Genomic DNA, 15,389 nt, shown 5'->3' with positions numbered 1-15,389 from the left:
GCAATGGTTACATTAAAACCCTCCTATTGTATTCGTTTCCCCCCCCCTTACTTTGGTTTGTGCGGTCAAATTTGACCGGTCCTGTTTTAACTGCTATTACATTAACACAAAAACCATGAATCATAACCAAATGTCATTCATTTCATTAACATTGCATGTTGAGTTGGCACCTCAGCTCAAAACATACAAAAACACAGAAGAATAGAAAGTTAACCCATTGAAATGATATGAGAGCAGTGCTACAAACTACAATTCCCATTAGATACGCGCCCAACAATCGTTACGAAGTACACAGAGCTGGCATATTTGTAGTTCTTCCAGCTTGTATGCGTGGAATCGTTCGACTTGTCTTGCGTTGACGGCCGTATAGGCTCTATTCCCTTTCAGAAATCCGTCAATCGGGCGCGATCCGAAACCAAACCCTGTGTTTAAAAAAATATAAAATACAAATTTGCACTTTTGCCTCCTTAGCAACGGCAGTATCGTTTGGGTGGCGATCTGAGTTTGGGTACCGTATCTGTGACGTGACAAAGGGTCGCCGTGACAACGTGGTGATGAGATGTGGATAACTTTCCAGATAAAGACCACCCTGATACTCGAGTTGTGGTTATCAATAAGTGAAAAAGAAAATTCAAAGTAATCACTACCATTTTAATATCTCAAGCATTTGTCCCCAAAAGCTTTCTAAATGTAGTAGCAAAACCAGTGATCCAGATCAGGATCATTTTAATTAGGCCTATAATTAAATGATATAATAATACATTTTATTTTTAGAGTGCTTTTCTGAAACCCAAAGGCACTTTATATGCAAGCCTACCTCCAAAGCGTTATACTTCGGAAGTTAAACAAATTAGATAAGGCAGTGGATGGCAAAGTACCAGATTTCACACATGAATATGCTTAAAATAGGTTATGGTGTTCCTATCACTGACAATGAAATCATGTAGTATTTCAACTGTAATTTCCTAAAAAGTCAAATGCATTTTGGTCATCTTATTTCTAATAGAAACATATTAAATATGACTCAAATGGAGCATATAAACAAGAGAACAAACGTGCAAAAACAAAACTGGTGTTCAAATAACAGATTTTATTTTTATGCATTATCCCGGAGAATTCTTCGGCTGCCAGGAATGAGCCCACTCCTTGCCACTGAAAACAGAATGGAATAATGTTAGTTACAGTTACTTGTTTCGTCTTTCCGAAAAGCATAAACCATGTGTGAAGCAAACATCTTATAACTCAATTTATATAAGTAAATGTTTCATTTACCATTTAGAAAAAGTGAACATAGAAATGAAAACAAATGTTCTAACAAACAATACAAAATAAAAAAAACACATACATTAACAACAATGAAGTTAAACAATCATTTGTTCCTACACTACTTCAGCTGCTTCAGAATAACAGCAGTGAAATATATAAGAGGACTGGTGGTAGATTTGGATGTTTTGCATTTGTTAAATATCATGTGTTTGTTCTCCAACATGGGACTACATCAGATGACATGAAGCCAAGTAACTGGAAGATATATACCAGGGGTACTCAAATACAAATCTTAAAGGTCCACAAAGAAAATGTTCAATAAGACAAAGGTCCGTTTAATACGGTCATTCAAACTTTTAAACAATTGTAACAAGATTCTTAACACGAGATTGCAAAAACAGTCTCGAAGTGAATCAAACCATCCCAGGAATCAAAGTCGAAATAAGTCCAGAACTATTGTACATTGTGTCAAACACTGTTGCTTAATGAGAGAAGTGGCACCTTTGGTCTGTTGCCAAGACTTTGAACTTTGGCACAAAAGGCGTGATGGCCAGGCGGACACACTGATGCAAGTGTTCATTGGTGAGTCGGCTGCGGTACTTGTTCTTCACCATGTTCATTGTTGAGAATGCAGACTCACACCTGTAGGTTGAGCCAAACATTGTGAGGATGTGAAGTGCCATCTTATGCAGGAGAGGGAAATTAGCTGCAGTGACCATCTTTGTCCAGAAGGTGGGAGTGTCACAGTCAGCCTCTTTCAGTGCAAGGTTTTCCTGGAGGTCAATCAACTCACTTTGCAGAGAAGCAGCACTGGCCCATGGGAAGATTTGTTGTGCTTCTGCAGAGAACTCTCTGACATTTCTGACCAGAAATGGGTTTTCAATGTACAGTAGGACTTGTTTTCCTAATCTGAAGTCATCAAAGCGAGTCTTGAAGTTTTCAATCAGCTTCTCCAGGAATCCAACATGATTCTGAGGACGATTGTCTCCTTTGGTCTGTTCCAAAAGTTTGGGGAAGTGGAGCAGTCCCTCCTGTAGGAAAAAATAAATAAGAAAAATATAAGGAGCACTGCTTAAAAGGGTATGATAAAGTATCAAAAAGGTGTTCATTGGAATCCAGGAAATGTGTGTGGTAGAAAATATTAAAAAGGCTTACCTGTAGGTCACTTTTGAAAACCTCCAGTTTCCTCTGGAAAGCACGCACTGCTGACATCAGCTCACACACTGTGTTGTTCTTGCCCTGTAGCTTGAGATTTAGGTCATTGAGATGAGATGTTATATCAGCCAAAAATGCAACAGCTTCCATCTTCTCTTCATTTTGCATGAATTCCATGAACTGTTTTGCTTTTGCACTCTTTTGCTCTGACAGAAACACTTGCAGCTCTTTCCTAATGGACCAAAAACGCTCCAGGACCTTGCCTTTGCTCAGCCACCTGATGTTGTTGTGCAGGAGCAAATCATCAAAAGTTGCATTGACCTCTGTCAGGAATGTTCGCAGCAAGCGATGCTGCAGTGAAGATGATGCTCTCAAAAAGTTTATGAGTCTCATCACTGTTGCCATGATTTCAGAGTACACTTCTCCAAGACTTGCACAAAGGACAGACTGGTGGATTATGCAGTGGTATGAGATCAGGTCAGGGTGGTGATCTTTCAGGCGCTGAACCAGTCCTCTCTCTCTCCCCATCATGGCTGGAGCTCCATCAGTAGCAATTGACACCACTTTCTTTAGATCTATCCCTCTTTCATTCAGCATTCCCATTACTGCTTTATAAATGTCTTCCCCCCTTGTGTGTCCACTGAGGTTCGTCAGGCCCAACACATCTTCAACAAACTCCCCCTTTGCCTCATCATAAAATCTCACAAACACCAGCAACTGAGCATTGTCAGTGGTGTCAGTGGACTCATCCACAGCTAAGGAAATGCGCTGTGCATTTTTGATTCCATCACAAAGCTGATTAATCAAATCACCAGCCAGTATTTCCGTTCTTCTGGTTGCTGTGGAATCTGAGAGGGGGATTTGCTTAATTTTAGCTGTTATTTCCTCTTTTTGTTTGCCTTCAAACATGGTCTCCATCACTTCAGTCATGCATTCTTTAATTATTTCTGCATCAGAGAATGGCTTCTTGTGTTTAGCCAACACCCATGCCACTCTGAGTGAGGACTCAGTTGCCTTTTCTCCTTGTGACATAGATGTTACAAGGATCCTGCTTGCAGCTTGATATGAGGATTTCATCCCATTTATTTTTGTGGTTCTTACCGCTGAATTTTGAGGGAAGGTCGCCTCAAAATAATTATGTTTCGTTTCATAGTGCCGTTTCAAATTGCCACTCTTCACAAGAGCTACCGTTTCTTGGCATATTAGGCACATTGGTTTGGTGCTCGCTGGAGGGAGGATGAACGCATATTTTGCAGTCCACTCATCTTTGAATTGCCGGTTTTCACTGTCGACTTTTCTTTTATTGGTCATCTTTGAACATGCCATTTTTCTAGCTTTACTAGCTACACTAGGCTACAGCTGAAACTACTAGCTAAATGCAACTAGATGCGCTGTCAACTCTCGCTCTGACTTTATTTATTTTTTAAGCTCCCGCGCTGACTCAGACAGGTTGAAAGAGACGACACACGCATTTTCATTCCGCGAAGACCCGCCCTCCTGTGCCTCTGATTCGCAGACTGTTGGTGGGGGAAAAAAACGCTGACGGGCTGCTGAATGTGATTGGACCAAAGCGTTGACAGACACACACACACAGTGGAACAGTGTGTGTGTGTGTGTGTGTCGCCAGAGCGCTGTTTGCAGACATAGCGGATAATTTTGACTCGTTGCGTTGTGGCAGACGGATAAGGCAGGCGTTGTGGCAGGCGTTGTGTCTCGCAGATAATACAGATAATACAGATTATACAGATAATACATATGAAAAGTATAATTTGCTCAGAGTCCAGAGACAGTGGTGGTTCGGTCCGGATCCGGACCGGAGTCCGGACTTTGAGGATGCCTGATATATACCATACTGGACAGGGCTCCCACTCCACCAACATTTCTGCTTTTCCCTATCAAGAGAAGAAAACAAATCTCTAATTTCGGAAAGACCAAACGCATATTAGCTATTTAGCAAACAATTGTGTTGGAAGTTTGTAAATCATAAAGCACACCTTATGCATTACTTTTATTCCCGTCTAACCTTTCTCATTCTTTCTTTTATTACACTCCTGATGGGGAAAGTTTCTAGGCGAGTGTGGTAGGAGCAATCTGTGAACATCAAAGCAGGTTCCACATACAGTATTAGTCATATTAGAAATAAAATAAATACAACTATGAACACTTAAGTAGCAACCAGACTTGCACGATGAAACTGACCACACTGTTATCACTGGTCAAAAGTTACTGTATACATCATTGAAATGGAACCAAGTTGCTCTCAGTCCTAACATGGGATGCTTGTTTGAATGGCCATACCACTGCTGAGCCTGAGATGACCAAAAAAAAATACTGCACTGCTGCTTCCTTTACTGCCTAGCATTCTCATCACCACCTTATCAACTATGACTATGTATTTTAGTCTAATTAGACAATTAAAGCCCTTTGGATTTTTGGATAATGTATCAGTTATAGTTATTAGTCACAATATAGCATTGTTAACTCACTGAAGAAGCATCAATCACTGCGTTTACATGCACTTTGCTAAAGTACATGTCGATAGATTTATTAGAATACCAATCAATTCGACTCATGCAAATGTTTATAATCAGTCAAAATACTTAATACTGTTAATATACCTGACTTTTTCTTTTTGCGTCTAGGACCAAGTACTGTGTCCCTCACGGACCCTGTCCTGACAGCTGTGGGTTGAAGAAGAAATATTACTATATACATACAGTACACCAAGTTAAGCTTAAACTCAAGTTTCAAAATACATCCCACGAGTGCAGCATCACATGATGCAATAGGTGTTAGGTACAGATATTTTTTTGTGATTGCGATTTAATTGAGGTTGATCTATGAAGTCTAGGTGTTTTGTTGTCTTGCCTATATAATTGACTCCATACTTTATGTGTAAGGAATAGTTTGATAAATATTAACATGTTGTGCTGTAACGTTAAATGAATTTAACTTTGATTCAAAAACCTAAGTTTATTCCCCGTATGTTCATTATGGGACAGTGTCATATCTAAATGCAGTTCTTGAGTATAAAGTTTAAATATGCTGCATGACGTTGTTGCATGAGTTGCTTCGAAGTTTACCCCTATGGTCAGGGATTGCTTTAGGTAGACCACAATATTAATGATATCAACCTCTCGTACAATATATGGACATGAGCCAAATCATTTTGATGTAATCGACCTACTGCCCAACGCTACAATGTAAGACCCTTTCTGTGTGTAAACCAAATCAGATAGGAGTTTTATTTTGTGATTTATCAAATGTAAAGTAAGCCTGCTGTTGCTTTGCATTTTTGTGTGAAAAAGTTATAACCATATAGTAACCACATGTCTGTTCAGAAATGAAAGACTGTATTTTTCTAAACGTTTAATATTTATTTATATCCGAGTACCTAAGGATATACACATACCCAAGTATCCCATTTTCCTTTCATATTTATGAAGTTGTAGGTGAAATTGTTATTTAGATTAAGCTATTGTTGTTATTATTATTTACCTATTGGAACAATCATTATTCCCAAAAATGCAAGAAGTGCAATTAGGTGTTTTGAGATATTGTAGAAGCATGACTTGTCAACAAGTTACCTACAATAATTTTTTAGGAAAATATCAGAAAACACTCTTGACTTTTATAAATATAAAAGCTGCAAATCTCAGAGAACAAATGTCACTGTGTGTGCTCTGCATGTGTGACCATTAAAGAGGGTTTCATCCCTCCGATTCTATATATCTATTTTATTACCTGGCCCCTCCGTGGTGGTAGCCTGTCTCACATCATCCCGCTGCGGCTGCTCCTCCTGCCCCACCTCTATGATGGTGCACTGCTTCACGGGGGGGGGGGTCTTCAGCACCTCCACCTGCACGGTGCTTGTCTCTGGCACCTGGCTCTCTGTGGTCCCTGCCTCCTGCCAGTTGTTTTCTGGTTCAGATGGGTCACAGGGTGTGAGGTTCAGCGTGACTGTCTCTTCCTCAGGATCTTCCGCAACCCCCTGGCCAGTGGAGTCCTGTGTCCAACCTGTGCAAGTTAAACAAATGTTGGTCTTGACTTGCTTAAGACAAAGAGGTTAACTCATATATCTAGAAATAAGAAATACAGCGTGCTTAAGGTATGTTTCCAGAAAGGGTCAAAAATATACTCGTCATGTCATAGGACTGTGTGCAGTCAAAGTTAATAGCAGAGAAATAGTGGTATTTATCCAGTCAACAATTTATGGTTTTGCGATATTATTCTTCCGATTTGTATCTACATTCCATGTGATGTGACATGTCAATTTGTCGGTAGACAACATATAGACGTGTGCATGTATGTTCCCTTACATTATTTACATCCACACATTTTGTTCAGAATTTTTGAGACTGACGCAAACGTGTTTTGCATAAGTGCAATCAAATAAGTAGCAAGTCGCTTTGGATAAAAACATAAATGTAATGTAAAGGGACCTCTGGATGCAGTGGATAAATGCTTTTGTTTACAACCCGAGAAACATGAGCTTAATACAGAACTGCCAAACTGAATATGTGGTCAACTGGGATCGTCTTCATGTATTGTGCTCTTACCATTAACCTCAAAATATTTCTCCCTTTTGGGCGTTGATAAAGGAAACCGTTTAGGAACGGTTTGCTAAAAGGAAATTGCTTAAGGGATGGTTCAAGCCTAAACATACATTTCAGTCATCAAACCTAACTACCTTGAAATTAACAACTTTACAACTTTCAATTTGTATACAATGAATGCGCAAGTAGCACAATACCCCAAAATGGTTTTTCAAATTCACGTAAACTTGCCTAACTATTTCCTGATAAATAACAGTTAAATGTCCACAAGTCCCCTCTGCAGAGTAAGCCATGTCTCATTAGGCTACATACTCAGTGTTTAAAAATGTATTTATTGTATGTAGTTTGCTAAAATAATAAACAGTCAAACATTGTCCATAACCCTAAATATTTTGCAATTACTTTCAACTTTTGTAATACTTTGCAGCTAAAAATAGTGACAGTTAACAGATAGAAAGGATGTGTGTTAGTTGTCTCACAAAAATATAGTTTGCCAAACCCAAATAAATGGCTCGAATGACTGCTTTCTGGCTGTATCAAAGGATAAATACTGGATCAAGTTGTTGTCCCACAAGATTTGGATGGATTGAAAACAGTCGCTGTAAGTTGTTGTTAACTTAACTGACTTTATTAAATGAGTTGATCCAAACTTATTCCATATAACTGTGTTGGTTATAAGGAAATGTTAAGCTCTCCATTGATAAACATTTTGTTTACACAATACTGTGAACTGTGAAGATATAGTGCAAGCATCTCACCTTCAAAAAGGTACTCATAAAAAGTGCCTATCTTGTCAAGGTAATCCTGGGCATTGCGCGGTCAGTGTGCAGCGAGGGGTTAGGATTTCACATTTGACGTCCTTTTTCCTGGTCTCCTTGCCAAGAAGCAGCACTGGTTTAAAGCCAATGGCATGGAGTTTCTCAAGCTGTAATGACAAAATAATATATTTACTGTTTAAAGAAATGGAAAGGAAACATCAACAACAACTATATAACTACAACTTTAACATTACTGATGACAGCATCTAGTATGTATGACATTCATAAACCTAGATGCTGAGTTAAGCTTTTGCAGAATCATGTATTTACCAGGAAGGGTTACACAGTAGAAGCAGAACATATTTTATAGACAAACACAAAATACAAATAAATCAGTAACCTGAGTCCCAGTTCAAACCCTGATAATCTTAAAGTTAAAGTACAATAAGATACAAATGTGTGACCACTCAACAATTAACAGTTAACACTTACAATGACTATTGCATAATTAAAAATGTAACGCAATCCAAGCATAGCTTGACACCGTTGAAATTGAAATTGCGTGCTACGATGTAAAACGTTCCTGTATGTTCTGGCTGCAGTCGTCAAAGTAATATAGAGTAGTAACATACAATTATGTAGTCTTATTAAAGGTGGGGTAGGTAAGTTTGAAAAACCGGCTCGAGATACTCTTTTTGTTATATTCCATGGAATGCTCTTAACGTCCCGATAGCAATGAATATCTTAAGTGCTTTGACAAAAAATCCATACAAAAATGTCATCTGTGGAAGCCGTAGTACTGTAAAAAGCACGACCAATCATCTGAGCCGGCCCGGCTAAAGTAACTGGATGGCCTACCTGCCTGTCAGCCTTCCATCTGTGCACAAACTTATCCCGTGCCCTCATTGGTCATGTGCGCGTTCGTGTGTGTTGGAGGAGGGGCTCTATAAGGAAGTGGTTGTGTATTTTCAAATTCTAGCGATCTCAAGCCGGTTTGTCAAACTTACATACCCTGCCTTTAAGGTCTAAAAGTGTGTACATAAGCAAGAATGGAACACAACATGGAAGTGAAGGAAGTGCTCTGTTTATTTAAATGTGTAGTTAAATTAAAAATAGTGTCCCCTTGGCTGTGAAAGTTAAGATAAGAGTAGTTTTAAAATTGAAAGAAAAGAGAATATTAAATAATACCTTTGCAATAATATCTATATTTGAAGTTGATATCAAAGTGTATATTGGTTAATAAGATACAAACATCATTAAGAAATAATTGTATATAAAAACAACATTCAACTTGATCCTGGCCCAATATATTGGCAAACAGTCAGGGTCCGTCTGTGTCAGTTCTTTGGTGTCAGCTTGGTGTGCCTTAACATACAGTAAAAAAAAGTAAAAAAGTACATACCAAGACAATGGCTTCATCCTTGATGGAAGCAATGTTGTGGTTCTTCTTCCGCCCTGACGCTTCTCATCAAACCTCTTGAGCTTCTTCTCAAGGCGCGGCTTTTTTGGCTGCTCCTTAAGGCAATGTCCACAGATCTTCTGTGCACAAAATAAAATGTTCTGACAGAAGGGACATCTCTTTTTTGTAGACCCACCTGGCATGATTAACACGGGATTACAAACAAACAGACATACTGACAAGCACAGGAAAGTAGAGAAGTACACAGCATAGATAGAAGGGTGAATAAAGAAATAGATGATAGATATAAGAGAGCTAGATAGGGAGATAGGTTGAGTTTGGCTCTTAAAAGTGCCGTTGGTTTTATGATGGTGTAGATCAGTGTATGGGTTTGTGGTGTGGGTACAGGAGCTGCAGGAGAGAACAGAAAAAGTGAATTATGTAGTGAAACTAGCTTTTTAAATGCACATTGTGACGGTTTAACTACTTTAGACAGACTGAGTTCATTTACGTGTTTCCTGTTTCATACGCGTAACAAGCACATGGACGTGGACTATGCCCCTCCCCCCCCAAACATATATTAAAATGTCGGCCAGCGTTAGTACTGTCATGTGTAAAACAAAAGCGATTAAGATAACGTATAACTCACACTTTAACACCGACGTATGTAGCCGTAATTAAGACAAATATTTTTCACACACCACTTATGAGCCGATATAAATGTAGCTAAACTAGTTTAAGCTTATGTTGAACGTGAGATAGCTAGCTAGCCGCGCGCAAGAATAATTTCACATTAATGTTGTTTTGCTGATTATGGCGAAAGCATTTCTCAGACTTAAAACAGTTCAGTATGTATGATGAACCATGCGAGTAAAGGCTTAAAAAAAAGCCCCAATTATTAAATCTAAGCAAAACATGTATCAGACTTTAGTGACCCAACTTACATTGTCAGAGGATGGATCGCAATGCCGGTGGCAGCGTCTTTGGCGAATAGGTGGTGCTCTGAATGATGTAATTTCCTGTACCGATTATACAATAAAATATTAATACATTTCCTATATGTTGACACGATAACTCTTTAATAACCTAAGTAGCCTACGGACAAAAACAAAAAAGTATATATTGCCTTATAAAATGCAGAAAAGTTTAAACATCTAACATGATAATAATAAATAAAAAATAATGATATCTTAAACCAAAATAAATAAAATGGAAAATTAACCGACAACAACAATTTAACATAAATAAAACAAGGATTCAAATAATACAGCTTCCAGCTTCCCGAGACACGAACAATTCTTCCACTTGAATTAGTGGGGGGATTCGATCCAGTTTCGATTCCGTAACCTTGGCGCACTGCCACTCCAACATCCAATCCCGATTTGAAGTTTAATCTTCATCTTCTTCATCATCTTCATCTTCTTCTTCATCTTCATCTTCTTCTTCTTCTTCTTCTTCTTCTTCTTTTCTTCTTCTTCTTCTTCTTCTTCTTCTCTTTTTTAATGGCGGGTCGCAAACAGCTTTTGGTTGCATACCGCCACCTACTGTACACGAGTGTGTATCATCATGTCAGTCCTCTAATAAACCAGCATATCAAAAAGAAAACCATAAAATAAAATAAAATAAAATAAATAAAACAAAACAAAAAACAAATCATCCATGGTCTACTGTTAAATTATTTTCCCTATCCCAGTTTCCCTCAAAAAGGTGAACAGTGCTTTTCTGATAGCTCTTACTCCTTCTCCTTCTGTTCCCAGAATACCCGCTACATTCCACTCCCTCTCTGCCTCTAAAACTGTATCCCTTAATTTCCCTCTTTCAACTCTATAGGTGACACAATGTAATAAAATATGTTCCACATTTTCCCTAACTCCACAGTTCCCACACTTGTCACTGTCACTTTTCCCCATGACATACAGCGTACCATTTAATGCAGTGTGATTTAGTCTGAGCCTAGCTATCATTACTTCCTCCCTTCTGTTTCTTTCTTTATAAATATTAATTGTAATTGTCTTTTGCACTTGATGGTATTCTTTGCCTTTCTGGTCTTTCTCCCACCTTTTCTGCCAGATCTCCATCCCTTTCTTCTTAATAACTGCTTTTCCTTCTCCTTTTCCAAGTTGAACTGGTAATGTGATTTCCTTTTGTAGTGCACTTTTTGCTAATCTATCAGCACACTCGTTCCCTTTCACCCCCTCATGCGCAGGCACCCAGCAGAACCGCAGATCTATGCCGCTTCTGTGAAGTCTTAACAGGCTGTGATTGATTTCTATGAGTATGTCTTCTCTGGCAGTTGTTGTTGACTGTATGCTTTGTAAACTGGATAATGAATCTGTGCATATCACCACCCTGTCTGGTCTGACCTCTTCCACCCACTGTAATCCTATTACTACTGCCAGCATTTCTGCTGTATACACTGAAAGTTGGTCTGATGCTCTTTTTGATATTGACACTTTAAATTCTGGGATATATATACCAATTCCGACACACTCTTCTTTGTTTTTAGAACCATCTGTATATATTTTGAGGTAATTGGGATAATTATTCCTGAGGTACAAACTTGTTTTGAGTCCTACTTCATTTATTTGCCACTCTCTTTTCTTTTCTACAATACTCACATCTATATTTACTATTGGAAAGAGCCATGGGGGTACACTACTGAATGGATTTGATGGTGAAAACTCTAACTCATGCATGCCGTATGTCCTTATTTTTTCTTTATTTGTCCATCCAAACCCACGCCCCTGAAACTTAGAATATTCCCAGCACTCCTGTAGTATTTTGTTTGTGATATTTCCTTCCCCACTTCCTTTTAACCTGACCCAATAAGCAAGAGCAATTTTCTCTCTTCTTAGCTCCAATGGAGTCTCTCCTGCTTCAACTAATATTGCATTAGTAGGGGTTGACTTAATTGCACCTATACACAACCGTAACGCTTTATATTGTAACCTATCAATTTTTAGTAATGACGTTTGTGCTGCTGCTGCATATATTAAACACCCATAATCCAGTGTTGTCCTCATAATTGCCCGATAGATGTCGATTAATGCCTGTTTCTCTGCCCCCCAGTCACATCCAGCCACTGCTCTTAATAGGTTCAACACTTTTTTGGATTTTGTTTCCAAATGTTTAATATGAGTTTTCCATGTACATTTACTATCTAACCATAGCCCCAGATATTTAAATTCATTGACCTCACTCATCGGCTTTCCATATAATGTAAGCTTCTCAGTCTCCATCTTGCGTTTATTCGTAAATTTCATAAAGCAAGATTTGCTTGCTGACAGCTTGAAACCCCAGTTGTATGACCACTTCTCCACTTTCTTTATAGCTTTCCCTATTTTTTCAAACACATATGGAACATTTCTTCCCCGTATCCATATGGCCCCGTCATCTGCATATAGTGCAGATTTTATGCATCCATCCAAATTACTAAAAATGTCATTTATCATAACATTAAATAATATCGGGCTGATTGAACTCCCTTGAGGAATACCATTTTCTATACTGCACTCTTTTGAAACCTCTGCCCCTACTTTAACTCTGAATGTTCTGTCTGATAAAAAAGCCATGATCCAGTTATACATTCTCCCTCCAACACCCATTCTACTCAATTTGATGAGCAACCCATCCCTCCACATAGAATCATAAGCCTTTTCAATATCAAAATATACTATTGCCATAACCTCTTTCATTTTCACTGTCTTTTCCACCTCATTGCTTACTCTAATCAAAGCATCTATTGTGGATCTTCCTTTACGAAAACCACTCTGAAAATGACTTATTAACCCTCTCTGTTCTAAGACGTGTGATAGTCTATGCACTATCATCTTCTCCATCCATTTACATAAGTGTGATGTTAATGCTATGGGTCTGTAATTATTGGGATTAGCAGGATCCTTCCCTGGCTTATTAAATGGCAATATAACTGCCGTTTTCCAACTCATTGGTAAGACTCCGTTTCTCCAGATTTGATTAAATAGTCTCAGGACTAATTTGAATGTTTCCTCTGGTAGCTGCCGGAACATGGCATAGCATAGCTGGTCTTGTCCTGGTGCTGAGTATCCTGCACCTTGCAAAGATATTTTAAGTTCTGCTATTGAGAAGTCTACATCAAGAGCTGAATTATCATCCCGTCTCTTTTCCCTCACATTTTCATTTTCTCTTAATACACACTCTTTTTGCTGTCTATGTTTGTCATCAAGGTGTTCCCCACTATGCACCGCAGCAAATGCCCTACCTAAACATTCTGCCTTCTCTTCATTTGACACTGCCACTTTCTCCCCATCAATCAAAGCGGGAATTTTAACCGACTTCCTTTTCCCATTCATCCGTTTAAACATCGACCATACATCCCCTAACTTTACTCCTCTTCCAATGGTGGAACAATACTCTCTCCATGACGTCTTTTTTGTGTATTTTACTGTTTTACGGGCTACTGCCCTTTTCCTTTGATAATCTGAAATATTGTCTTGTGACAAGTTTTTCTTTAAAGACCTAAATGCCTTGTTTCGTTCTTTAATGGCTCTGCTACATTCCTCATTCCACCACGGAACCACTTTCTTCCTACCCTCTGTTGTTCTTTTAGGTATAGTTTTATTTGCTGCTTCTTTAATGTGCATTGTGACTTGATTTGAGCACTCCTCTATACTTCCTTCTAATGTTAACAATTGCGCTGACTCCTTACAGTAAAGCCTAAATGTTTCCCAGTCAGCTTTACCAAAGCACCACCTGGTAAATACACTCCCTTCCTGTCTACATACCTTTGTATTGATGATTGTGAAAACTGGGTAATGATCACTTCCTATGGTAGAATCACTTTTAACATACCATTCACATGATTTAACTAACCTATCCGTCACCAGTGTGAGGTCCAAACATGATTGTGTCCCCCTATTCACGTCTATTCTTGTTTTTTGTCCATCATTAAGGCAAAACAGTGATCTTTCCTCGAGCATTTCTTCTACGACATCCCCATTACTGTCTGTTTGACTGCTTCCCCATAGGCTGTTGTGAGCATTAAAGTCACCACACCATACTTCCCTTCTATGAGCCGTCCCTGCTATTGTCTGTAAGGTTTCAATGTCCAGATTTTTACACGGGTTATAGAAATTGATAAGCTTTATGTTCCCTTCTTTCCTTGGGCTGCATATTTCTATTATGACACATTCCTTGTCGTCAGGGGATGGGACTACCCTATAGGCCAGCCCATCCTTTATGAAAGTAACACACCCTCCACCATTTTGATTGCTAACTCTATCATATCTGATAGAGCTGAACCCTGGAATCATAAAGTCTAGATGAGGTTTTAACCAAGACTCTTGCACACAAATTACATCTGGCAATGTTTGTAACTCATAGACATATTTTTTAAACTCCTGTCCATTAGCTATGAGGCTTCTAGCATTCCACTGGAGTATGTGAATTACCATTAACAACGTGCTAACCCTCATCCTGGTTGTCCGTTTCTCCCACATCTTTTGTTGCTAGTAATTCATGTATCTGGTCTGCTTTTATATCTCTAATGTTAAGGAATCTCTCCGCTGCCTGCACGATGGTTTTGATTCTGTCACTTTTCTTCTTCATCTGTGCTGCAACATTAATGGTATGGCAGATGAATGTCATAAAGTTGACTTTCTTTACCACGAGAATGCTATCATCTTCTTTAATTTCCACAGGTACTTGGCTTTGATTTGTAACCTGCCTTTCTGAAATGTTGCTACCACTCTGTACTAAGTTTCTTTGAACCCTTCCACTAGAAGCCTGATTGTTTGCTTCCGTTTCCCTAACCTTCTTTAGAGCTTCTGCATATGAGACTTTACTGAGTACTTTGACCCTCTGAGCTTCTCTGGCTTCTCTCTGCACTACACATCCACCAAACGCCGCACTGTGCTCTCCTCCACAATTACAGCATTTCATCTTTGCCTCTTTTTCACATTTCCCATACTCATGTTGGCCTCCACTTGAAGTTTAATCACGGGGACTGTAGTCCTAAACGATAGCTGGGGATTATGGGTAGTGTAGTGTCTTCGGCCGTCCTAAACTCGATGATGCTCGAAATGTCCCTTATAGGCCTACGTCTGTTTCCGGTTATTTTTATTTTGAAATTCAGTTCCTGAAGGACGGCAAAAAAGCCCGAGATTATAGAATTAAACAAATAAATAAAAACAAGGATAATTTGGTGTTATTGTTGACTAAATAACAGTGTGTTATTTTGAAAAGAATAACAAATTAGAAGGAAAAATGAGCCCCATT

At 38.8% G+C, this 15,389-nt stretch overlaps 1 protein-coding gene across 3 annotated transcripts; it reads right to left on the bottom strand.

Annotated features, from left to right (window-relative positions):
- Positions 1 to 1,070: 1,070 nt before the first annotated feature.
- Positions 1,071 to 12,179, bottom strand: LOC307045341 (general transcription factor II-I repeat domain-containing protein 2-like). Of its 3 annotated transcripts, XR_013809872.1 has the most exons (10): positions 10,079 to 12,179; positions 9,138 to 9,545; positions 7,736 to 7,902; positions 6,166 to 6,438; positions 5,040 to 5,102; positions 4,445 to 4,512; positions 2,422 to 4,313; positions 2,060 to 2,297; positions 1,768 to 1,908; positions 1,071 to 1,152 (listed from the first exon to the last, which is right to left on the bottom strand). XR_013809872.1 is itself a non-coding variant. In XM_079690959.1 (9 exons), the coding sequence occupies exons 7-9, from the start codon at positions 3,745 to 3,747 to the stop codon at positions 1,883 to 1,885; spliced, it is 1,590 nt and encodes a 529-aa protein (XP_079547085.1). In that variant the 5' UTR covers positions 3,748 to 4,313; positions 4,445 to 4,512; positions 5,040 to 5,102; positions 6,166 to 6,438; positions 7,736 to 7,902; positions 9,138 to 9,545; positions 10,079 to 12,179; the 3' UTR covers positions 1,071 to 1,882. The 3 variants fall into 3 exon arrangements, 2 of the variants coding, with proteins under 2 accessions (XP_079547085.1, XP_079547084.1); XM_079690959.1 differs by having other exon boundaries at positions 1,071 to 1,908; XM_079690958.1 differs by lacking the exon at positions 1,768 to 1,908.
- Between the last annotated feature and the right edge of the window lie 3,210 nt (positions 12,180 to 15,389).

This window comes from Notothenia rossii (assembly GCF_949606895.1).
Source record: "Notothenia rossii genome assembly, chromosome: 6".
NCBI classification, from domain to species: domain Eukaryota; kingdom Metazoa; phylum Chordata; class Actinopteri; order Perciformes; family Nototheniidae; genus Notothenia; species Notothenia rossii.
The sequence above is the reverse complement of the archived record's forward strand: the minus strand, read 5'-3'. Positions and strand labels throughout refer to the sequence as shown.